Consider the following 25,000-nt stretch of genomic DNA (forward strand, 5'->3'; position numbering starts at 1 on the left):
CCAAATGTTCTCAGCAGGGCAGGAAGGCAGAATAGATGGAATCCGGATAAAGAGCAGTCTTCTGCATTTTCCTCCTTGGGGCCCTATTTTTATTCTCTCTCTGCTTCATGTTCCTGACAGTATTGTGTGATGTTGGGTGCTATTTACCTGCTGTACCCAGTAGCATGTAAGTTAAGTTAGTGTACTTACATGAGCTTCTTTTGAACTTTTTATTTGTTAAGTAATGCTCTTACTGTACTTGTGAAATTTGTGGAGTGTGTGTTGTATGTGTGTGTGTGTGTGTGTGTGTGTGTGTGTGTGTATACACACCTGGGATCAAACTCACAGCCTTGTGCTTAGCAGATAAGCCCTTGAGCTGCTGAGTTAAATCCCCGGCTACTTGTGGAATTGTTAGGGATAAAGACATGTCAGAAGTCCTTCCCATACTCTTGTTACTTCGTACACTGTGATTTAATTGTTTTTTTTTGTTGTTGTTCTTGGAGGAAATACTGGGACCATGAGTAAGTTAGGTTTTTAAGGGCATCCATCTCATATTGGAGTCACAAAAAGTAAAGTAGGGCTTAAAAAAACTTAAACATTAATTGGACACTGATTTAGTTACAGAGTTCTTGAGATGGATTATCCATGTTTGTCTTGTGAAATCCTTAAGGATGGAATCAGGTAGCTGGGTTTTAGGAGCAATTAACTGAAAGCAGTATTTCAGAAGTTTTGACCTGTTGACGTCAGTCCACATCTGTGTATCTTAGTCAGCATCTTGAAAGACTGCTTTCTGATTTGATTGTTAAATATAGCCAAGGCTTATACTTTATAATCTAGGTATGCAGTGAGTCTTTTAGTCAAGATATAATACTAGTCTTTTAACCTGTTTTAGAAACTATCTAACAAAATCTGTAGTTTGTAGCTTTGCAAGGATCTTAGAATAGTGACTGAGTCTGCCAGCCTCTTGATTTTAAGATACTTTTGTCTTTTATTTTTTTGAGACAGGTTCTCACAATGTAGTCCAGGCTGGCTTTGAACTCAATATGTAGCCCAGGCTGTCCTCGAATTTGCAGTGATCCTCTTGCTTTAGCCTCCCAACTGCTGGGATTACAGGTGTGTGCCACCCCACCCAGCTGGGTATAGATTTATAAGTTAACATTTCTTTTGTGTCTACCTTTGTCACTATTATTTTTTCTTCACATCTTAGCACTCTATCTAAAGTCACTTTTCTTCTGCTGGAATACGGCCCGTCTTTTTTTTTTTTTTTTTTAGTTTTGTTTTTTTGAGAAAGGTTCTCACTATATTAATACAGGATGACCTTAAACTCACTTATGTAGCCCAGACTGACCTTGAACTCCTCAGCCTCCCAAGTGCTGGAGAGTGCTGACATTATAGGTGTGCACTGCCATGCCTGGCCGTAAATGTTTTTCTTCTTAATCATGTTTGAAATCAGTCGGACCACTTAAATCTGTGGATTGGTATATTTTATCAGTTCTAGAAAATTCTCAGCCAGTAAATATTTACATTTCCTTCAGTAGTGTTATGGCTTGTATCTAGATACTCCCCAAAACCTCATGTGCTCATAGGTGGGACTTTTCAGAGGTGACTGGATCGAGAGCATGTGATACTGGCATTAAGTGTGTCATGTTGTGCTCAAGGGTATTGACTGCTGGTTAGCCCACTCATTGGTTTCGTATAGTTCTGGGTGTGGATATGGGAAGGCATCTCATCCTGGGTGTGGGTAGGACCACCCAGAGCGTGGATAGCCTGGCTGTATATGAAGGGACACAAAAAAGGCAGGCGATTCACTGCTTCCTTGCTACTTCACAACTTTCTTTCCTTCTGCACATCATGGATTATTTTAACCAGAAAAGTAAAGACAGATGTGTTCACTTTCATACTTCTGACAGTCTTGATTAAGCATGTGTTTGCTCTTTATCCTCTGCGTATCTTTAATATTTTAGTTCTTTGCTACATTAGAGTTGTATTTTGTATAACTTATTTGCTTAAACTTTGCTAACTTTTTTTGTTTACAAGATTGCAAGTTGGCAGGAATCAAACTCTAATTCTATTTTGAAAGAGTCTTGTTGTGTTGCCCAGGTGGGTCTTGAGCTTGTGATCTTCTTGCCTCACCCTCTTGAGTACCTGGGATTTGAAGAGTGCACTGCCGTGCTAGGCTTATATTTTATGATATATATAAGTGTTAATATCTATAGTTTACTTTGAAATGTATCAAATAGGATGGATGACAAAATGAGTACTTGGATAGTCATGCTATGTATGTGGTAAGATATATGTGTATGTATAAGGTATATGTAACAGACTTAATAAGAGATGAAATGGGTATGGAGCTGTTCTCAAAAATTGTTTTCCCTTTTTTATTAGTACATAAGGAATGTTTACATTTTTTCCTTTCTTTCTTGCTTGCTTGCTTTTTTTTTTTTTTTTTGAGACAGGGTCTCACTACATAGAGCTTCTCACTTTGTAGTCCAACCTGGTCTTAAACTTGCAATGATCCTCCTCAGCCTCCCAAATGCTGGACTTACAAGTATGAGCCACCACGCCTGGCTAATGTTTACATTTCTTATAGGAAGTTTTTGTATATAACACATCAGTTACTTTATTGTAGCCCTTTCTCTTCCTTCCCTTTTGAGAACAGTCTGTTCCTACTTCCCATTTTATTTTGCTATGCATTTTTATTGAGTGTCTCATATAAGAAAAACCATGTGATATATAAAAGCTCTTATGTCTGATTTATTTCACTTCACACTGTGGTCTCAAGGTATATTCATTCTACAGATGACTAAAGTTTGTTTTTCCTGTGATAGATGAGTTAGTTACTCTGGTGGGTACCAACTTTTTTCATTCTTCTGTTGATGGACATATATAGGCCACTTTCAAGAGTTAGCTGTTCTGAGTCATGCAGCTATAAACATGGGTATTCATGAACCTCACATACATCCACACGCGCGCACGCACACACACAGCGTCTCTAGCATTTATTATTTCATTCGTTGATGTTGCTATTCTTTTTGGGGTAGGATGGAATCTCAGCGTTTTAATTTACATTTCCCTAATGGCAAATGATGGCGAGCATTTCTTTTGTGTGTGTGTTGGCCATTTGTACTTTTGTGAAGTTATTTGCCAATTTTTTGATTGAGTTTTGTTTGGGGGGTGGTTCTGATTTTTTTTGTATGAGCTCTTTTTTCTAATTTTTTTGTGTGTATCTTGTTATTTTATGACGGGGTCTCACTGTAGCTCAGATTGTCCTTGAGCTCACTATGTGGTGGAGGCTGGCCTTGAACTGAAGGCAGTCTTCATGCATCAGCCTCCCCAAGGCTGGGATTATAGGCATGTACCACCATGCCTGGCTGAGCTCTTCATACATTCTAGATATGAATCCTTTGAGGAACCACTGACAGAAATTTTTTTCTCCTTCTGTAAGTTATCTTTTCACTCTTTGTTGTTTCTTCTGCTCCATTGCAGAAGGTTTTGTTTTGTTTTGTTTATAAATATGGTTCCATGGGGGCTGGAGGTTTAGCTCAGCGGCATAAGCGCCTGCTTTGCAAGCAGGCAGTTGTGAGTTTGATCCCCGGTACCGATAAAAAGGAAAAAGACAAAAAAAAATATGGTTCCATTTGTTGATTCTTGAAACTATTCCTGTGCAGTTGGGGTTCTATTAAAAAAATTCTTGCTTTGGTTTTACCTGTGTTTTAGCTTGTTTCTGTTTTCACATTTAGTTCATTGATCCATTTTGATTTTAGTTTAGTACATAGTAAAAGATAGGAGTGTAGACTGAATATTTTGCATGGGGATAGACAGTTTCCCCAGTGCCCTTTATGAAAGATTATTTTTCGATCATTGTGGCAATTCTCACAGAATTTTTATGGTAAACTTTTAGTTTGTGGAAGATGAGTTATAAAAGAGGTATTGGAAGGGTTCTGGAGGAGTATTGGACTGGTATAAGCGTTTCATAAATTTTCAGTTTCTACTTGGCCTATTTAAAGAACAATAGTTGTACTCGTGTTGATTTGAATGTGAACATGACTTCCTCTTCTCTGACTTTGGTTCTAAGGATTGAGCCCAGGACCTCACTCAAGGCTGAGTATTTTCTCTACCATGAACTACACCCCTAAAGCGTGGCTTTTTTTTTTGTGTGTGTGTGTGTGAGAATCAAACTGACGACCTCAGGCTTGCCAGGCAGGTGCTTATACTGCTGAGCTAAATCCCCAGCCCAGCGTGGCTTTTTAATTCAAAAAAATTTTTAAGCTTAATCACTTTATTCAGTGGAAAAAAATTAATATTGAAAAGTTAAGAAACAGTGTTACTTATCTATTGTTCCGTGATCAGAACCACTTGTAGCTCTTTTTTGTTTTGTGTGTATAGCATATATACATGAGGAGAAGGTTCAGAATTTGGTTCACAAAAAGACATTTGTTTAGATGTTTACACACTTGAGGTAGTTTGATTTTTTTGTTTTCAGTATGTTCTTTATATAGGGCGAAATGATTAAAGCGCTGCTCCTGAGAACTTTAGAAAGTTCCTAAAACAGCTTATAGTGTCTTTTAAATGAAAATACCTTGTTTTGCTAGAATGGAGTGGTGTAATAGTGGTTCAGCTGCCCTGTAGTGCATTTGGTGAAGTGGTAGCACCTGGTATTATCAGACGACTTGGCCTAACTTCTTGTGAAGTATGAAGAGAGGAGATTCTTTTCTCTGATAATCTCATAAGGTGCTAGAATTGGAAGAATTAGTGAACTGTAGGTTGACACATTTAGATCAAGGATGATTTGTTGTGCATCCAGAAGGTTTAATTTCTCTCATTTCTTATAAAAGTTTTAATAAAACAATTAGTTTATGAGTGACTCTTTGAAATCAAAAAAGAGTTTCCTTGTCCTTCCAAAGATAAGAGTTTGTATTTTAGTGCTGATTGAAGGATTTTTATTATGGAAGATTTTTCAAACATGCAAAAAAATACAGTTGTATAATGGACATCATTGTACCTTAGACCCAGCTCAGCGCTATCAGTTCACAGCCACACTTGGTTTTCAGCCATTCTCTTGTCCCTTTCCACCCCAATTATCTAGAAATTTCAGTTACTTGGTCTGTGAATATTTTAGTCAGCTTTTCTTAAAGATGAGGACCCTAAAGACAAAAGCTTATACTGCGATCCTATAATAAAATAGACAATTCCTTAATATCTGTGAATATCCAGTCAGTATTGAGATTCTCTCAGTTTGTGCTTACATTTTGTTACTGTGTCTTTCAACACTTGTATGCAGGTTCTTTCTTTTTTTTCCCTCTCCTTTGTGTTAGCATAATATTTCTGAGTGTTTTACTTTCAATTAGTTTTTGTAACTTAGTGAGCAATAGCTGTTACTTGCATTCTACAGATTAGGGAACTAGGCTTAGTTAAGAAATTTCGCCAAGGTAATATGGTAATACCTGTTGGCAGGTACGTAGTTTCCCAACTTTTGTAGGTATAGTTTCCCATTGTATAAAAACAAAACATACCCTCTTTGCCTTCTCATCCTTTAGATCTCAGTTTAAAAAGACCCAAAAGCAGTTTCTTGCCCTGCTCCCTCATTGTGTATTGTTTTTCTCCTATTCTCTCCTTTGTGGTGCTTATGAATGGTGCAGTAGTTTATTTCTATCTCCCTAGTTGTGTGTAAGCTCCTTTGTGGCAAAAATTACTGATACCTGCCAAATGGGCTTCTGTGATTTGGTGAGGGGAGGGATGAGCAATGTTTTTTACAACTATTATTTTAAGCTTAGGTTTGGTAACAATGGTTCTATTGCTTTTCTTGACTGTTAGTGTATGTTCTGGCTCAATATATGAGCAGTTATTAACTTTTAATAAAAATGCTATTTATAAGAATGACAGGACCTTGGGCTATAAAGGATGGCATTCTTAATATGTGTGTTCTGTTAATATTTTTTAACTTTCAAGAAATATTTTTGAGTCTTTTTTTACGTATATGATCTTTTACAAAATTTTGACAGTGCACATTTCATAGTGCTAGAATTATTTCCTCCCAACACTGTGTTACATTTGTTAACTTTCTTCTCTCCCGAGCATAACTGTACACTTGTTTTTGAAAGTTCTATAGGTTGCAGTGCTGTTGATTCTACAGGCTGTATCTTCATTGGAAAAGGTGTTATCCATGATTATCACAATGTCGAAAGGTTTTTTATGGTTGTAACAGCAGGCATGGGTTTTGTAATACAAGCTGTGTTAAAGAAATTAACTTCAGTGATTTCCTTCTTGAAGGGTTCATAGCAATGACAAGAGCACCTGCTTGGCAAGTGTGAGGTCATAAGTTGGATCCCCAGTACAAAAAAAAAAAAAAAAAAAAAGACCATATATTGAGAATATTGTGAAAGTACTGCCTTATTTTGTTTTGTCTGTATGCTGTAAAGGTCATTTACCAAATGTAAAACTTAGATTGTTTTGTTTGTCCCTAGGGAGCACCTTGCTTTAATCTACAAGTTACATGGTACTTTATTTCAATAATTGTGATTTTTATTTGTTTACTTTTGGTGGTAGGACTGAGGATTGAACTCTGGGGCCACTGAGCTGTCTCGTCCATCTCTTCCTTTATTGGACACAAGATCTTAATGGCCTTGAATTTGTCATCTCCCTCCTGCCTCAGCCTCTTGAGAAGCTGGGATTGCGTTGCACCACCACCATGCCCACCTTCAATGATAGTAATTTTTGCTCAGTAGCCATTGCTCTAAGCCATGGGTAAAGGAGACATTCACAAGTCAGTCCCCTGCTGCAGTACCTTTTTATATTCATGGCTATTAAATAATGGTATTATTAGGTCTTCATGAGAAAGAATTTTTGAAGTCTTTCATTTAAGAAGAACTAGTATAAATGTTTTAATTGTACAAAATGTCTTCTAGAGTATGTGCTCTCATGTTTTCTTTCCTTGTCTTTCTTCATTCCTGGGTAGATACAACAGTATGTCTTTAAGAGGATGTACTAAAAATGCTGGGATAAGCTGACCTAGTACCTTCACTGACGGGGCTAATCAGAGTAGCTAGCATGATTACAGACCTGATAAAACTGGGTCTAAAAGCCATTTCTTGGCATATGTGGTAAAAGCTGCTGACTGTAACTTTGAGATCTTAAGTACAAGAAAATTTATAATGTAGTTAGTATTCTCAAGAGTGTAAGCTGTATGAGCCAAGATAGGATTTATACTTAGGGAATCAGTATTTGTGTCAGTGGTGGTGAACTTATGGTATGTGAGATGCAGTCAGCTGTTTGTTACAGAAAGCTCTGAAAGGTTGACCATTACTGGTCTGTGTGATTGTTATTAAAGTGTTCTACAAAATAGCCATGCTGTTTCAAACTCCTTGTCAAAGGATACTATAAAGCACAGATGGGTGAAGTAAGAAGTAAGGCATATACCTCTGTGCTTATATGGTTGTCATCGTCTTTGTCCCTCAGAGATTGAAGTATTTCTCATCCACAGCCATGCTCTTTGTTTTGTACTGGTGAATTTACCTAGGGTAGTGCTGGCAAACCATGTAGAGCTTTCAGTGATGTAGATAGTCCACTGCAGCGTGTGTGCCATAGGTTTACCACCACTGACCTAGCGCCTTACGCTGAGCCATCCCACCCTTTTTAATTATGAGACAAGGTCTTGGTAAGTTGCCCAGATTGGACTCAGATTTCCTCTACTCCTAGAGGGTTGGTATCATAGGCATGCTTGGCCAAAGTGTTTGCTCTTAAACTCCCTCATATCCTCTCCCCAGCCAATATAATAAACCCCATCCCCATCCCGTCTTACATGCACCTACTTAGAGTTTCACATTTGACTTGTGACTGTACATTTTTGTGTTGTTCCTAAATCAGTGGGAAATAATAAACTATTCCAGATGGTTTTACAGGCAGTCTTTTTATCATTTGTTCTTAAATTTCCTTTCTCACTCATAGTGGTAGACCTAATGACCTCCACCCATTTTCCACATTTCATTTATTTAATTGTACTTAATTAATAGACACTTATTGAGGCAGGTGATATTCAGTGGTAGAAGGCCCTAGGTTCCATCCTTATACCCCAGAGGGGAAAATAAAAAGCACTTACTAAATGAGGTTTGTCATAGTTGTTAAGGTTTGGGTAAGAGCATTACATACACTGTATGTAATACTTAAGTGTAAAGTTAATAGTCTAGTTTACTGCAGAAGGAAATTTAGATGAAAGGTATTTGTAGGTCTTAACTGGAATCATGAAGCAGCAGAACCAGGATTTGAGTCCAGTGAGAGACCAAAGCAGTAAGCTTGTGAACAAGGGTTGTTTTGCTGCCTGCTGTAAATTTTCACCTTCCCTCTTCCCTTCTAGCACTACCTTAGAGGTTATTTATTCATACCCATTTTAAAGACACTTATTTTAAGTCGTGGGCATTCTTATTAAGCAGCAGTGATAGCAGGGCAACTTTTATTCCATTTATCGTAGCAGAGCTTTTACATTTATACTGTGCTTTAACTGACCACACTTCCTTGTAGGACCTATTCATTTCCTTCTTGATCAAGAAAGCATAGTTGTTCAGATCTTTATCATTGGATGTCCTTTCTGGTTTGTAATCTGTAGATCTAGACTTCTTACATTGAATTGTCTCAATTTTGTAACACTTAAGTTTCCTTATTTGTAAATAGAAATACTACTGTAGTTAGTATTGCTTATCGGCACGTTTAAGTATGTGTGTGTGTGTCTGTGTCTGTGTCTGTGTGTGTGTTTTGAGACAGGGTCTTGCTATGTAGTTCAAACTGGCCTTGAACTCACTATGTAGCCAAGACTGCCTTGAACTCATGGTGATCCTTATGCCTTCTGACAGCTGGGGTTTACAGTTGTGTGCCATTTTGTCTGGCTACTTGTAAGTTTTGCTATTAGAATAAAATGAGCAAAACGCTGTTCAAATTGTTTATTACTGTTATTGTTAACACCAAATCTCTTTGAGAATACCACTAGAATGCTTAAGGGCTGGGGCACAATGGACAACTGAGAGTAGTGTCAGTTCTAAAAGTTGAAAAGTCTATGGCGCCAGCAGGCAGGTGCTCTCTATTGAGTTACATCTAACATCTTTATTTTACTCTTTATTTACTCTCAGGGAATTCTGATTCCAAAGTTTCTGACCTCTTTAAGGAGTAATTTATGATTTAAAAAGCAGGTAGCACTTTGATAAACAAGCATTTTTAACTTGCTATTCTTTTTTGGGGGTGAGGTTTGAGACAGGGTTTCATTACATAGTCCAGGTAGCCTTGAATTTATTATGTAGCACAGGCTGGTCTCGAATTCACCACAGTCCTCCTGCCTCAGCCTCCCCAGGATAGGGATTACAGGCTTTTACTTTGCTACACCTGGCTGTATTTGCCAGAGTTATCTACAGATTGATGGCTGATAGTGGTGCTGGTTGACAAACTATGCAAATGTATTAAGGTTACTTTGGTGACTCCAGGTCAGAGTAACTAATGTGACTTATTAGGCATTCATATTTTAGCAAAGCTTCTCAGCTGATTGTGGTGTTCACTTGTTAAAATAAGCAGTGAGAATGTTTTCTTTACAGCAAAAATACTGTTTTGAAACTTTTGCTAGAAATTGATTTATTAATGATGACTTTCAGGGCTGGGGATTCGTGGCATAAGTGCTTGTCTGGCAAGTATGAGGTCATGAATTCAACTCCCAGCACCCTTCCCCCCAAAAAGATGACTTTTATGATCAAGTTTCCATCAGTGTTACATTTTATTACGAATATTTTTAAATTTTTTTCAAGTAAGTGATTTTAGGAATATTGTACTTAGTCCTTGCTATGAGAATTGTGTTAAATTGTTTACATGAATTTTCTCATTTAATGGAGGTGGAAGAAAAATTGTAAAAGATTTATGCAAGGTGTAAATCTGTGATTATAATACACTGACTTTTTAATTTATGAGTTAAACTAGTTTTCAGAGTATCAGCATTTTATCTGCATGAGATTTTTTTTTTTTTTTTTTTGGTCTTTTTGAGACAGTTCAGGCTGGCCTTGTACTCATTATGTAGCCCACGCTGGCCTCAAACTTGGAGTGATCCTCCTGCCTCATCCTGTCAAGTGCAGCAGTGCACCACCACATCCAGCTGATTAAATTTCTTGTAGAAAGAAAGTTTATGTTGGTTAAGATCTCTTTTGAGCTAAATTTTCGTAGTGTTTTTACAATTTCTTGTTTGTGATGACTCTGTAAGATAGGTAATATACAGTGGTAATTTATAGAAGAGATAAGTGATATGTAAGGATCCACTTTGTTCCAGATCATGTCCAACAGAGCTGGTATTGAAATCCAAGGTATCTGGGACCATTGCTCAGTTTATTGTACTGTACTTGAACTGCTTTCTCTTTGTGTATCCTTTGTAAGATAAGTGCAGTTTTACAGTTTCATTTGTATTATTTCATTATTTATTCACAGAGTACTATGAAGTAGGCACAGCAGTGTTTTTAATTCTGTGGCTGAGGACTTTGAGGCTTTAGAATATGTGAATTTTTTTTTTATACTTTGTCTCTGACCGAACTCAAGTCAAGTTTTTTCTTTGTTGTTCATCTTTTTACTTTAGGTGCGGTCCTTGTTTTCTGTGTAATTCTAATGAGGAGGAATTTGTACAATACTAGAAATGTGGAAACAGACATTTTTACCTGTGATTTGTTTTCTTTGAATTGGAATTTGTACGTTATTCCTTGAAAAATGAAGTTATGTTTGGGGTTCTAGGCCACATGCTTTGAATTTGTTATATTTTCAGCATTTTGTAACACTTTGCTCAGTCAGACCTCATAGTCTAATAGACAGTGCTCTGTTCTTGAAGATAAGATGAAGTTGTTTGCATAAAATTTTCTCAGCATCTTTCTGTTCTGTGTTGTGCCGTATACATCTAATTAGTGTTTCATTTTGTTTCTTTTCAGTGAATGATAGTGTCTAGAAAGGGTATGTCCCTTCAAGAGAGAGGTGCCAATGTCCAACCGGCCTAATAACAATCCAGGGGGGTCACTGCGACGTTCACAGAGGAACACTGCCGGGGCCCAACTACAAGACGACTCGATAGGAGGAAGGTATGTATTTCATGGTAGTTTGAAAAGAAGTTGAGAATGAAAGGAAAAATTTTAAGACACCTCACTGTTGATTACCTAAATCTGAATGATGCGTTGCATATGGGTAGTTAGTCCTAATTTTTGAACCAAGAAACACAAAACTGAAATTGAAAGTGATTCTTACTCTTCCCCAGATGCATTAGGGTCAAAAATTAGGTAATTCTCAGCCATTGATATTATCCAAAACCTGGTGGTAGGATGGTTAAATTGAATTTTGAACTTGTAGTCCTTTTTCTTACATATTTTAACTTAATGATGCTTAATGGAAAGAAACTTTTAAGAACTTGAGTTTTCATACTTTGCTTTTAAGTAATTTCTCATAATTTTAACCACTTATGGAAATTACTCAAAAGCAAAATATGAAAACTCAAGTTCTCAATGATCGTGGTTAGCTTGAAGAATATATGAATAAATTTTAGTAGGATTACTGGGCGAAACAATTTGAGGCATAACTGCATTCATTGTTTGGTGAATTTAGAAAATTTAGGTTTTAGAAAAATTAAATATCCAAATGTACTTGGGCTCTTTGGACTAGAATAACTGATTTCTGCCTCTGTTAGTAAACAGCTGTGTCTTTTGTTACGGTTTTCTGGCAACTTCAGTTCCTTAATTCACACATGGGAATATCTGTTTCTTAGAGTTAGTAGTTGTTAAGAGTATGCTACACTTTTAGATTGTATTAGTATAATAGGTGGTTTTGTTTTTGTTTTTAAATTTTTGAGAGTGGCTTGCTTTGTGAGTCAGGTTGACCTTGAACTCATTATGTAGCCTCAAACTTGTGGTAGTCTTTGTGCTCCTCCCAGGTACTGGGTTATAGGCATGCATTGCCGCACAGTATAGAGTTTTTTATTCTAAATGTTTTTTTGCTTTTTTACATTCAGGTTCTCCAAAACAGCCACACTTCATTTTGTGTTGTAGAGTTTTAAACAAAATCCCGTTTATTGTGAATTGTGTTACTCATTTTCTAGAATTTTAATAATTCAGAAAAGTAAAAAATGTCACAGTCCATTTGAAGTTACTGTTTGACATGGGCATATGTCTTCTCAAGTCTTTAACTGCATGTATATATATGTGAGTATAAGAAACTGGCACTTTGAAATAGCTGCAATTTGTTTATATTAACTTTGAAGTTGTACCTGAATGCTTACACATGATCTGAAACATTTTGGGTGATCTCAGTAGATTGCTACTAAATTCCACAGTGGTGGTTTGGCACTGTTATTGTTTCTGTACATCAGTGTTACTTAAAATTAAAGGAGCTTTTATTGCATCATGTATTTTTAAAAAATGAATTGGAAATAAATAGAAGTAGTTAATCATTAAGATGCGTTGGTTTGCTGGGGTTATAGCTCAGCTGCACGAGTGCCTGGCAAGTGTGAAGTCATGAGTTTGATCTCCAGCACCAGACGAAAAAAAAAGATGTGTTGGTTTAAGATACAGTTGTGGTAGTCTTGGAACTCAGCTTTGCCGAATGGCAAATCTTGCTATAATGTGTTTTAAGTTAGACAGATGCTCAGTTATGAAGAAAAAGAAAAAAAAAATTTAAATGTATTTGGAAAGGCAGAAAGAATGCCAAATAATATGTAAGCAAAATGGGAGAGTTTTATAGCTTTACTTACTCAGTATTATAACCTAATTTTAGTTTTTATAAATCTTACCTTACATGTCTTTAAAAAATATCTCTCCTACAATTTCTTTTGTATGCAAAAGAGGGCTTTTACATTTTTATCGTTTCTGGTATTAAAAATTATTTGAAGCAGGACTTCTAAAAGTCTTTGTGTTCAATGATGTGAACATAACTCACTTTATATGGATTTTCTTCAGTTTTCAGAATACGGCCAAGTGTAATTATCATCAGAATGTAGAATTTAAGCCATAAAAACAGTAACAGTTTAAGACTGAAAATTAGAAGACAGTGACCATCTGAATGTCATTTTACCACCTTCTCTGCGCTTACTATAGAATCTGAGGGTGAGGAAAGAGTTTAGAAAGTTTGGGGCTGGGGATTTAGCTCAGCGGCATAAGCGCCTGCTTGCAAGCAGTCAGTCGTGAGTTCGATCCCTGGTACCGATAAAAACGAAAAAGACCAAAAAAAAAAGAGAAGAAGAAGAAAGTTGTCATCAAACCCCAATCTTAACTTTCAGAACCTCTATAGAGTATGCTGTTATCTCTGTAGAGTATGAAGCCGTCTAGTCTGGAAGAAACCTTGCCAGTGATTTTGGAAGTGAGAGGGTTGGGACTAATTGAGAGAGAGCAATTACTGTATTTTTGTTCTCTTCATGGTCAGCTTTCCTAAATGAAATTGTTATTTTAGCTTTTGTTTCCTGAGAACAGTAAACTTGAACATATAATGGTATTCAGAGAGATAGTAATTGAAATAGTGATAGAAACAGGTACTACAGTGGCGTTAGTGGGATGTTTTGCATTTAAATAATTAGTACCCATATTCCTTCAATTAGGAGTCATAGAAACTCTGTGCCTGGTATGTAATTTCTGTTTTACAAATGTAGAAACTAACTATATTTTATGTAGTGAGGACTTGATTCCAATCTTGGTGACTTTGTTTCATTTCATTATGCCATCCTGTTTCTATCATACAGACCCCAATGGATCCATGTGATGAAGGATTTGGAGAATATAAAATGCTTATAATTGAAGAACATTAATTCAGTTTAAAATTTAAGTCCTGGTTTCTCTCTTAGAATTCTTGGATTGACTTATTTTTGATCCGTTTACTTCTAAAGCAGCATTAAGCTCCACCTTTGTGTAGCCTCCTTCCACGGACCACTCCTGTCCCTCTCCCAAAGTAGATCCACTTAGCTCTTTAGGAAGAATTTGCATTCATCCTTAAGATTTAAAAAAATTTGGAACACATTTAATGTTTAACCTCTCCTCTCTTTTCGTCATCCTTCATTACCATCTGTAATTGAACTAGACATCTTACTCCTCATGCTTTTCTCTTTCCTTTTTGAGGTTTTGAATGTTAGCTGATCTGTTACTCTTCTGTTCTCTTTTTCTTCTTTAGGAAATCACTCCCTTCACTGCTTCTCTGTTGGCTTGCTCTCAGGGATACTTCTAGGCTTTTTCACCTCTAGCCCAGGTATTTATAGGCCACTCCTTCCCTCTTGGCCATGTAATAGCATTTTCATTCTGTATGCTTTCATGTGTTTTTCTCAAATGGCAGTGGTAGGATTGAATTCAGTTTGTATAGCAAGTTAATGCTTAAGATTGCATTAGTGATAATTTTTTATATTGTTATTATAAAACTGTATATAGAGTCTAGAAAATTGGAAAGTTGAGGAAAATAAGATAATTTTAATTGTACCATTCAGATAACCATAGTTCCTATTTCTGTTCCATGTTCTTAACGTCTTTTATGTATGTACACTTCCAATATAAAAATAATAGAATAATATAGTATAGTGGCCATTTGTTGAAACTGGATTATTTCCTCGAATCCTAATATTCCCCTATAATGAATTTTAAATGGCTTGAGGGGCCTCAATTCAAATTCAAGCCCCCCTCACTCCTAGTTGTTTTTTTTTTTTCTATTAAAATTATGGCCATACTTGTTGCAGGTAAGTGAAATTTTGGTTTTACCTGATTTTAAATTATTGAAGGTGGATTTATAATCTCTAAAAGTATGAATATTTTGAAGACTTTCATAGATTCTTTTGTCTTTCTGAGAGATTGGCCTACTTTTGGAGTGTATCTGCCTATTTCAAATCCTAGTTAGTAGATCATACCCATTTTAAAAGAAAAGTTTGCAGGAGGAAAGGCTTCCTTTTGCTAAAGTCAGCATTTCTTGGATTATTACAGAGTTGAAAACATTGCTACATATTTGGTTGTTTTTGTTAGTGTTCTTCTAATTTCAGAAATGCTTGTTCCTTTATCAGAGACTTGTGTGGAAGGCATACTACCTAACCCATCAACTCTGACCAATGCATTTTTCTGCTTTTATTTTTATGTTTTAATTTATAGAAGCTTATCAAATTATATGATCAAGTATATTACTTCTCTGTATTTTCTTTCTTTGCCTTCACACCAGAAATAATTTTTTCTTCTAAGTTTTGTTACAGGGCCGGGGGATATAGGTTAGTAGCACAGTTGCCTGCCTGGCAAGTGTGAGGTCTTGAGAGTTCAATTCCTGGTACTTCCCTTCGCCAAATAAGTTCTCTGTTATGGCTCCATTTTTACAGTTTACTGTAATCTGTCCATGTTTTTTTTTTTGTACCGGGGATTGAACTCTCAGTCACATGCTTGTAAGGCAAGTGCTTATGCTGCTGAGCTAAATCCCCAGCCTCATGTCCAGATTTTTTGAATGGTGAAAAGAAATGCTTGAATCCAATCTTCCCAAGCTTTTTTCCCATTTAAATATTTGTCTAAAAGCTTTTGGATTTATTACTTTGAAAAAAATGTAAGAACTTTCAGATTACAGTTTTTTATTAAATCTTCAAGTGACTTTTAAACTCAATATTAATTATAGAAATAGATTTACAATTTGCTGTGGTGGCACTCTGAGAGGCTGAGGCAGATCATAAGTTTGAGCTCAGCCTTAACTTCCCAAGACCCTTTCTCAAACTAAAAAAGACTGGAAATGTAGTTCAGTGCAAAGGGTTTTTTTGGAAAAAAAGAATAACAGTATTTCAAAGAGATGTGACCTAGAAATTATAAAAAGAAAATAAATGACCATCTAGAAATGTCTATGGACATTTTGATTTTTTATTGCTCTTTGAAATACAGTTTGGCATGTAGCTGGTTACACTATATTGTTTTGTGCTCTTTTGCCCATCTCATTATGATCGTTTGATAATTTACAAATAAACACATAATTCACTGAATGAGTAAACATTTTCAGGTTTTGAATAGTTAAGATAGTTGCAGTAGAAACACTTTTTGTTTATGCTTACATGTTGGTTTTTGTTTTTGTTTTTTTTATTTTTTTTTTTTGGTCTTTTTCCTTTTTATTGGTACCAGGGATTGAACTCACGACTGCCTGCTTGCAAGGCAGGCGCTTTTATGCTGTTGAGCTAAATCCCCAGCCCTACGTGTTGGTATTTTAGCTATCTCTTCAAGATAGGATCCCAAAAGTAAAATGACTTTTTTTGTTCATTTGTTTTTTGAGACAGGGTCTTGCTATGTGTAGTTCAGATTAACTCACTGTAGAGTCCAGGCTGTCCTTACACTCTGTGGCATCCTCCTGCCTTAGTCTCCTAAGTGCTGGAATTATAAGTGTGTGCCACCACACCTGGCTAAAACGGCTTTTTTTTTTTTTTTTTTGACTTTTAAAAAGATTTAAATAGAATCAAACCAAACAAAAACAGAATAAAGCCAATCAAAACAAAACAACAAAAGCAGTACAGAACTTCAAAACAAAATAACAGGAAATCATCAAAGACTACTATAATGCCTCTTGTTATCTTCAAAATAGTTGTCCATACCATCAGACAAAACAGAACAGAATAAAACCAATCAAAACAAAACTATGAAAGTGATACAGGACTTCAAAACAAGATAATGAGAAGTCAACAATGGCTACCATGTTATATCTTGTTACCTTTGAAATAGCTGTCCATGCTACCAGGTGTAATATAATCAAACAAAACAATGAAAGTGATACAGAACTTTAAAACAAAATAATAGGGAATTAACAGTAGCTCCCACCTTCAGAAGGAGATCCCCCATAATTGCTGTACTGGGTGTCGATAGATGCTCAAGATGACCTACCTTATGCCTACAATTGGTCAAATACTAAATACCACAAGCATTAAGGTTTCTATTTTTTTTTTTTCCTACCTCAGTTACCTATCATCCCAGCCTGTGTTTCTCTGGATCAGCTCATTGCTGAGGGGTGGGGAGTAGGATGGTGAATCCTGGCCTCTTGTCCACTGGCCGGCTCACAGAAAGGGTGGTTGGCTTCTTGTTTCTCCTCCCCACAGCCCACTGCCCTAAAATGACTTTTTTCAAGTGTATTTTTTAATGGTCAACTTGTTTCATATGGCTTTTCCCCTTCAATTTATATTATCACCATTAGAAAAAATAATGCTTTTGTTTTTATTGTTTGGCTTAACTCCATTTTGTGTTTTTCTCCTAATCTGAGAAGAAAAAAAACCATCATTAGTCTCATTTTATTGATGTTTCCCAGTAATACAGGTAAACACTGAAAAAGTACTCTTAAGGAGTAGATCTGGCTGAGAATACTTTGATGTGAATGTAATATCTTTGTATATGTTATTTATCCCCCTTTGAAAACTGGGTTTTTAATTTGCTTAACTGATATTTATTGGCTTGTTGTATAAAAACTAGTCTTAGTTCTATAAAACAGTCCTAGAAGAGTTGGCAGTGTAAGAATTACACATGATACAGTGACACAGACAGTGTTGGGAAGTGTTGGATTTGAACCTTGTCATGTAGAAAAGTGTACTCTTAGTAAGGAGATTTGAAAAGGAGAACATTCATGACAGCTTATGTGTGTGTTTAGGTTCATTTCCTATTTTAAGATAGAATCATACTTCACTGTACTGTGATTTGCTGTTTTCACTAGTTTTTATTTATCTTTTTACGTTAATGCCTATTATCAAAACTGTTATTTATTTTAAAGTCTATAATTTTCCATTATGTAGATGTAAATATTAATGTAGCCACATACATACTTTTTTAAATTCAGTTTTACTGTACTGGGAATTTGCCTGAGGAAATGTTGAACTATGTCCTAGGCTCTTTATAAAGTTCTAATTTTGAGACAGGGTCTTGCTCAGTTGGCTCTTTAGACTGGCCTCAAACTTGCAATTCTCTTTCAGCTTCCCAAGTAGCTGGAGTCACAGGCCTATGCCACCAATGCTGGCAGACAGTTGGCTTAAAGGGGTTACAAAGCTTGCTGGTGGGTTAGGGACAGAGTCACCCTATTGGGTGGGAACCCATGCAGCTTGGCTCCAGGGTCCCTGCCTATGTCCACGGGCTACTTACTCCTTTTCATGACCTGTTTGATTTTTGGTTCTTCCTGTAATAAGTAACGTTGCACTGATATCCTGTTGCCATTGTAAACTTACTAGTGCAGTATTTCTCAAAATTCAGTAAGATTATCAGAAGTAGAAATTGCTAGGACAAATTATTTTAAATAGAAAGTTGTGTTGTATAGTATTAGTTGCCTTACTTGCATATAATTAATTGTGTGGTGATAGTATTGTTTATTAATTTTTCTTCTAATAGTTAAAATATTTGTATTTTGTAATATTTTCAATTTTTTAATATTGTAAAGAAAATTGGAATGAGACTATTGTTTGAGTTAGGGTATTAGCTAGTGAAATAACAAAACTACACCTAAGTCTGATTTAGGACAAGCTGCAATCAATTTGATTTCCCTTCTTTTTAATTTACAAAAAAAAAAAAAGACTACTAAAAATGTGTAGGATGTTTATGTAATGTCAAATATCAAACTTAATTAAAATCTATCAGTTTCAGAGAGACTAAAACTTGGTAGTCTTTACCCTATTCCTAATAAATTGAAATAAATGCTTTTTATATCATGTAATTACTTTGGAGTTTTAAAAAATTTGTTTTTAAAGACAGGGTCCTACTGTGTAATTTAGGCTGCGTGAACTGCTTGCCTCAAACTCATGGCTCTCCTGCCTCAGCCTCCTGAGTGGTAGGATTGCAGATGTATGTCACCATACCCAGACTTCTTTGGTATTTTTGATCACACCATTTACCTTTTGAAACCCTTGTCTTTTTATCCATTGTGTTCCTGGAATCCTAATGATTTTTAAAAGTCCCAACAAAAGAGTTTACACTTTGATGTAGCCTAGACTGTTTTTCAGGAGTCCTGTAGAAATTCCATAGCGCACTGGGAACCCCTCTTGAGTACAGTTGTAGAACTAGAAGCAGACTCAGTGACTGGCTGCTCATGCTCTTTTCATCTGTTATCATTAGGGACCTGCTTCACTCTGTCGTGTCTTTCTTGGCAGATTTCGCTGTCTCTGTTTCTGCATGCTTATTTTTTTCCCTGTGCTTTTTTGAGGCCTAACTTAGCTTCTTAACATAGCCAAATCATCTTTTCTTTCTGAAAACATTTCTACCATTTTCATGGGTGGGGAGACTTGATAACCTTGCCTGACATGTTGTCTTGGGATAGTATTCTTCTTTTGTGGAATAGCTTATGTAATTCAGGCTGGCTTTGAACTCATATGTAGCCCAGGCTGGTCTTGAACTGATGACAACCCTTTTACTTCAGCCTCTTGAGCACTGGAATTGCAGGCCTGTGCTACCACACTCAACTCCCACCACTTGGAATGATTATTCCCTTCCATCATAGTCTCTGGCTCATCCAGGCTTACCTTTGCTTAGTTGTGAATAAATCTGGGACGATGCATAGTACTGTCTATTTCTGAGCACAGTGATGGATCTGCTGTGGTCACAAGATCTAAACTTGGAACAGTTCTAAGCTTTAGCGTTTTGCCTTCTGGTGGCAAAGGTGGGAAGGTGTGAATCTGTAGTTGGTAACTGCCATGTTTCCTTCCTTACAGAAGCAGCTAGGGCAGACAGAGAAAAATAGAGATGTTAAAGAGAGTTTGTGTATATTAAAAGTTCTGACAAGTTTCAGTTACATAGGAGTTCTCATGAGAGAGAGAGAGAGAGAGAGTGTGTGTGTGTGTGTGTGTGTGTGTGTGTGTGTGTGTGTTGCTAGAGATTGAACTCTGGGCATTGTTCATGCTAGGCAAACTGTACTCCTGAGCTACATTCCCAGCTCTCCTTAGGAGTTCTTTAGAGTTCTGCAGCCTCTTTCTCTCAGTTTAATTATTCCAAGTGGTGATTTTTTGTTTTTTTGTTTGTTTAGTTTGTTTTTTGGTTTTTTGAGACCAGGTCTTGCTGTGTCTAGGCTGGCCTTGGAATCACTGTGTGTGGACCCCAGGCTGGCGTCAAACTTGGAGCAGCTCTACTGCCCCCGCCTACCATTGGTGTTTTGCTTCTGGAGGTATGCATGTGTTACTTCAATATGCCCATTTTGACAGTTTCAGTCTTGTCTTAGTATACTTGCAATACAGTCAGTAAAAGATTGTATTTGTTCATTTGTATGCTACTAGGTGAACTGTATAGTAGTTGTAGAGATGAGAACAGAATTAATTGCCTTTGACACAAGCAGCTCCAACACAGTAGAAGAAATGGGTATTGAAGGTGATTAATAGGATCAGCCACGTGAAGAACTTTTTCTAGCAGTGGTCCTTGGTCTGGGCTGAGCTCTGGAAGCTAAAGCACCAATCAGATGGCACTGGTCCACTGTCTTTGCCTTTATTTACTTGGTGTGTGGACTCATTACTTACTTCTAAAGTTTGGGTTTTGTGACTTTTCTGCATCAGTTGCTACTTCACTCCTAAGCAGTAGGTGTTCATTAAGTACTAATGTGGGTTAGAAATCAGGAGACTGTTTTTTCTTGGCATTTCTACCCAAAGAAATGTGATTTTATTTATTTATTGAAAAGATGAAAACATGATTGAGCCAGAGTAAAGGCAGGATCGAGATAAGATAGTATAAAAGGGTGAGCAAGATTACAATATAGGAAAAAACAGCTCTTAAATATTAGTAGTAGTTTATCCTGGGTCAGCTAATGGCCTCTTTCAATGTCTGAGAGAATGTTCAGATACACCATGGCTAGTGAATATAGTAAATTACCCTCTTGATTCTCTGAAATGTCCCCCTAGAAATGATTGATTTCTGCACACATTCTTTTGACCAAAGCAAGTCACATAGTTGCATATGTAACTTCTGTTTTGATAAGCAGCATCCTACCATGTGTCAGGAAAGAGGAGAAATGGAATACTTATGATACAGCTATCAAAGTCTTAATAGTAGTTCATATTCTTCATGTAGATGTGAAGTTTGTTTCCTTGAATTCTGCTTAGTGAAACATAGCAATGGGTATTATTTTTTTTATATTTAACTAGTTCGAGTGGCTTTTGAATTTTATATTCTTTGTTTTGCTTCAGCGTTTATTTTTTTTTGTCGTCGTTGTTTTTCATTTCTCTCCTTATGTCTTGTCTTTTATCCTGCCATTTGTTCAGTGTGCTAAGAGTTCAAGCTTTATCTTGTTTGGGAGATAATGTTATGGGAGGACATGAATTATGTGAAAATAACTTCAGAGCCTTTTATGATTGAACTCAAATCCTTTTTAACAGCAGTTTATTCTGGATTTGGGTGGGGCACTTACAAGCCTGCTCTTTAAAGTAATAACAAATCTCATTGCTGTGATTATGCAGCCAGGTATTTAGCTGAGGCCCCATGTATGCACACACTCCTCCACGTCTAAACCTCTGCATGGTGGCTGTATTGAGAAGTCTTCTGTCCCTTCCAGCCTTGGGGTTGTATTTCACTGTGTTAAACAGTGGCATGGTTCCCTTTTGTTTGTGGAAGACCGGAGACAACTTTTCTTTAGTTGGACGTTAACATTTAATTCTTAATTAGACCCATATTAAGGTCTTTCTTGGGGTTACAAAGTAATACCTTACATACTTAAAAATTTTCTTGGCAGTACATATTGCTTGCCTCAGTCATTAAGTGTGAAATTGAATTTAGAAGTCATATGATAAACATACTAGGAACCTGTCTAATTATCTTGAGCACTTATCAGATCATCTCACATTCTTTGTGGAAGATTTGCTGTCATTCTGATGATGTCCCATAGTCAGAATGCTACTCTAGAAAGCTTCAGTGTGCCTGCAGAAAAGAATGTACAGAAATGCTTTTTTAACTGAACAGCAAGCTTTCCATCACATTTGGAAGCCTATTTTCTTGTCATACATAAAGAAGAAGTAAAAGTGTTTCACTTTAGTAGATTTTTAAGAATTAGTAGATTTATTTTTCTTACATTGCTTCTTCAATTCCATGAGCCATTTATTTTGACATGTACATATATTGGGGTCTGAAGTGTCAGCATGGGTTGGAAAGACTTGATACTGTGGCTGTAGACCTTTTACTCTGACCACTTTTCATTCTCACCTTTCTTGCCTAGTGCTGTGGGGTAGTAAGCTTCCCTCCTGCATTCTTAAAAAGGGACTGAGACCTGGGTGTCATTTGAAGACTCAGTTAGATGATAGGATGTAAACCTAATACAGTGCTTAGAACACAGTCAGCACTATAATATTTATCCTGTGGTCATCTAGATAAATCTTTACTTGGGCATTTATAAAGTCATGGTAGTTCATGAGGTATTGAATACTGCATCACTGATCCGTCATCACTCACCTTTTAATTATCTTGGTGTTTTTGCCCCACCCTCAACTACTTTGTGAATGTGGGAGTTGAAATAAGTTGAGTTGTAAAGTTTCAATCTTTGGAACTTGGCTCTTGGTTCTGGTTTCCTTTGAATCTGGTACTTTACTCTTCCATACTCACCCTATACCCTGATTATTAAACACACGTATTTGTTGTTTTTTGCCTTGTTGTTTCTTAGCCTATCAGTCTCTTAGTCTAAATCATCATTAAGGGCAAAATCTAGGACCATCCCCAAGAGAGAGAAATCTTCCCTACCTGGCTCTCCTGTCATTTTATCCTTGTTTGTTAATGGATCTTTGTGCTTAGGAGTAGCTCATAGCATTTTCTAGGTGCCCTGTGGGTTCCATAATTTCCTCCGTCTACTTTTGGCTGTGTTCTGCTTGTGCCTTGCAATGCTCTCAGCAGGTTTTCATTCTTCAGGGCCAGTTTTAAAAGCCTTGTGGTCTACCAACCACTTGGTAGGTTACTTTGAGGCTTGACTTCTTTGAGTACAGACACTAGACCAGTGATGATGAACCTTTTAGAACACTATGATACAAAAGCCCACTGTAGCACATGTGTCCTAGGTTCTTCACCACTGGGCGAGACCTTGGGGGTACCCTGTCTCTGTGTACTATCACTGTTTGCACCTGCGTTGTAGTGAACAAACCTAATGTATCTGTTGAAAAAAGTAGCATAGTCCAGTGCTTCTCAAATCTTACCAAAGCCAATGTTTCTTGCCTATAATATATGTCATAGAATGTAAATATCTTATTTTCTTTTATTGTCTTGGGGGGGGGGGCACATGCTCTCATGACCTAAATCCCTAGTCCCTGTATCTTAAAATGAATTAAGCAATGTAAAATGTCTGCCTCATATAGTTTAGAAATATATCATGTATTAGCATTGTACAGAGATAAATGTAAATGAAAGGCAAATAATGTAATAACATCTCAATAGATAAATGCTTAGATACAGTGTCATACAAGGTGACAGTATATTCAGGTGCTCACATCTGTATTTGAGTTCACTGAAATGTGATGTCTACAACAGACTGAAACACTAAGCACCATGACTGTGTAAAGCTGCATACACACACACCAAAAAAATCAGTATGTGTCAATTCCCATGAATTGCTGGTAAATAGTATAAAACCCTACAAAACATACATAAGCTAAAAAAATTACAAACATGTTTTTTGTCTGTGTCATTGCCATTATTTTCAGGTTTTGTTTTTTGTTTTTGAATAAGGTCTTAATGTATTACTATTTGAAATATGCAGGTTTCGGTCAGTTCTTCATTATTTTTAACAGTTCTTTTTTGAGGTAATTGGAATTAACCCAGGGTTCTTGCATATGCCAGGCAAGTGCTCTACTATTCAGCTACACCCCCACCTCTTTAAGACTGTTTTTCACATGCTGTGGGCTACCTTCTGCTTCTGGGCCTCATTTGCTACGTGTCAGTAATACCCATAATCCCTAGCAGGTGTTCTTAGGTACAGCATCATGCTGTTGAGAAACATTGCTTCACTACAAATGACAGAATCATTTGAGCTAATGTTTCATCATAACTAAACATGGGAACACAGATCAAGCTTCTACTTTGCGATCAAAATAGAGAGATAGTACTTTAGCTTTAGTGGTTTAAATGAACTTTTCTGCCTTGATCATTGAAAAGAGTGGCTTATTTAAAGCATGTTTTGGTAGTGGTTTAAATGAAAATTGTAATTTTGGTGGACAACTAGTTACTGTGTGTATAAAATATGAAAGCATCAAAATGCATATGTATGCATGTACCCAGACAAATTAGGAGATATTATTAAGCCTCCTTGGCAGTATGTGCATGTGATTAAGCAAGAGAATATATTTGATAGTGAAGTTGAATTCAAATATTTTGCATCTATAATATAAAAAATTACCTAACTACTTGTAACTAACCATTTTCTTTATTCTTCCTGACATTAAGGAAGAATGTGCTCAGTGATTCAAAGTTTAACTCCTGCTGGGCATGATTAATCTCAGCATTTGGGAGGCTGAGGCAAGAGGATTATTGTAAATGGGCTACAACGTGAGCTCAAGTTCAGCCTGAACTGTATGGCAAGGCTTCAAAAAAAGTTTAGGTCTCTCAGTCTCTTTCGGGTTAGAGGTGGCCTTTTGTTTTTGCTTGTTTCATATGCTAAAGATAAAACCCAAGACCTTATGCCTGCTAAGCGTGCTTTCCACAATTGAGCTGAACCCCAAGCCCTAAAGATGATTCTTAATTCTTGGACTACTGAGGATTTAACTAAATTATAATAAAAGTGTATTAAAGTTTCTGGAAGTGTTTACAGTCAATCCTGTGGGCCTGAAAATCAGCAAGAAGAGATAGATACTTGCTTTCTCTTCAGCACATAATCCAGAGTTTATTTTAGACTGTTTTGTTGCAGCTTTACATTTATTTGGGAAATGATGTCAGTATAATATAGAAGTAGTGTTAGTTCATAGGCATTTTTTTCCAGTGTCATTGTATGAACGGAAATGGAGAAATATCTTTCAGTTAAAAAGAAAGGTTTAGTAATACATGAATATGTTACAACTACAAGTTTTGTAAATTTGGTGTAAGTCATAGCTAATCCCGAGGCTCCTAAAACCTGTGTACTTTAGAATGTCAAATATACT

At 36.5% G+C, this 25,000-nt stretch overlaps 1 protein-coding gene across 34 annotated transcripts in view; it reads left to right on the top strand.

Annotated features, from left to right (window-relative positions):
• Trip12 (thyroid hormone receptor interactor 12) overlaps positions 1–25,000 on the top strand; it is a 136,536-nt gene that overhangs the window by 22,351 nt on the left and 89,185 nt on the right. For 20 of the 34 annotated variants that reach the window (XM_063237155.1, XM_063237153.1, XM_063237166.1 and 17 more), the window contains exon 2: positions 10,914–11,060. In XM_063237155.1, coding sequence (XP_063093225.1) covers positions 10,963–11,060 — 98 coding nt within the window. In that variant the 5' untranslated portion in view covers positions 10,914–10,962. Of the gene's footprint in view, positions 1–10,913; positions 11,061–19,953; positions 20,071–25,000 lie in introns of all 34 variants that reach the window. The other 14 variants (XM_063237144.1, XM_063237140.1, XM_063237141.1 and 11 more) reach the window with 1 other exon arrangement.

The sequence above is a fragment of the Cavia porcellus genome, unplaced genomic scaffold (genome assembly GCF_034190915.1).
Source record: "Cavia porcellus strain 051 isolate PalLab524CR breed Dunkin Hartley unplaced genomic scaffold, mCavPor4.1 scaffold_26, whole genome shotgun sequence".
Taxonomy (NCBI): Eukaryota; Metazoa; Chordata; class Mammalia; order Rodentia; family Caviidae; genus Cavia; species Cavia porcellus.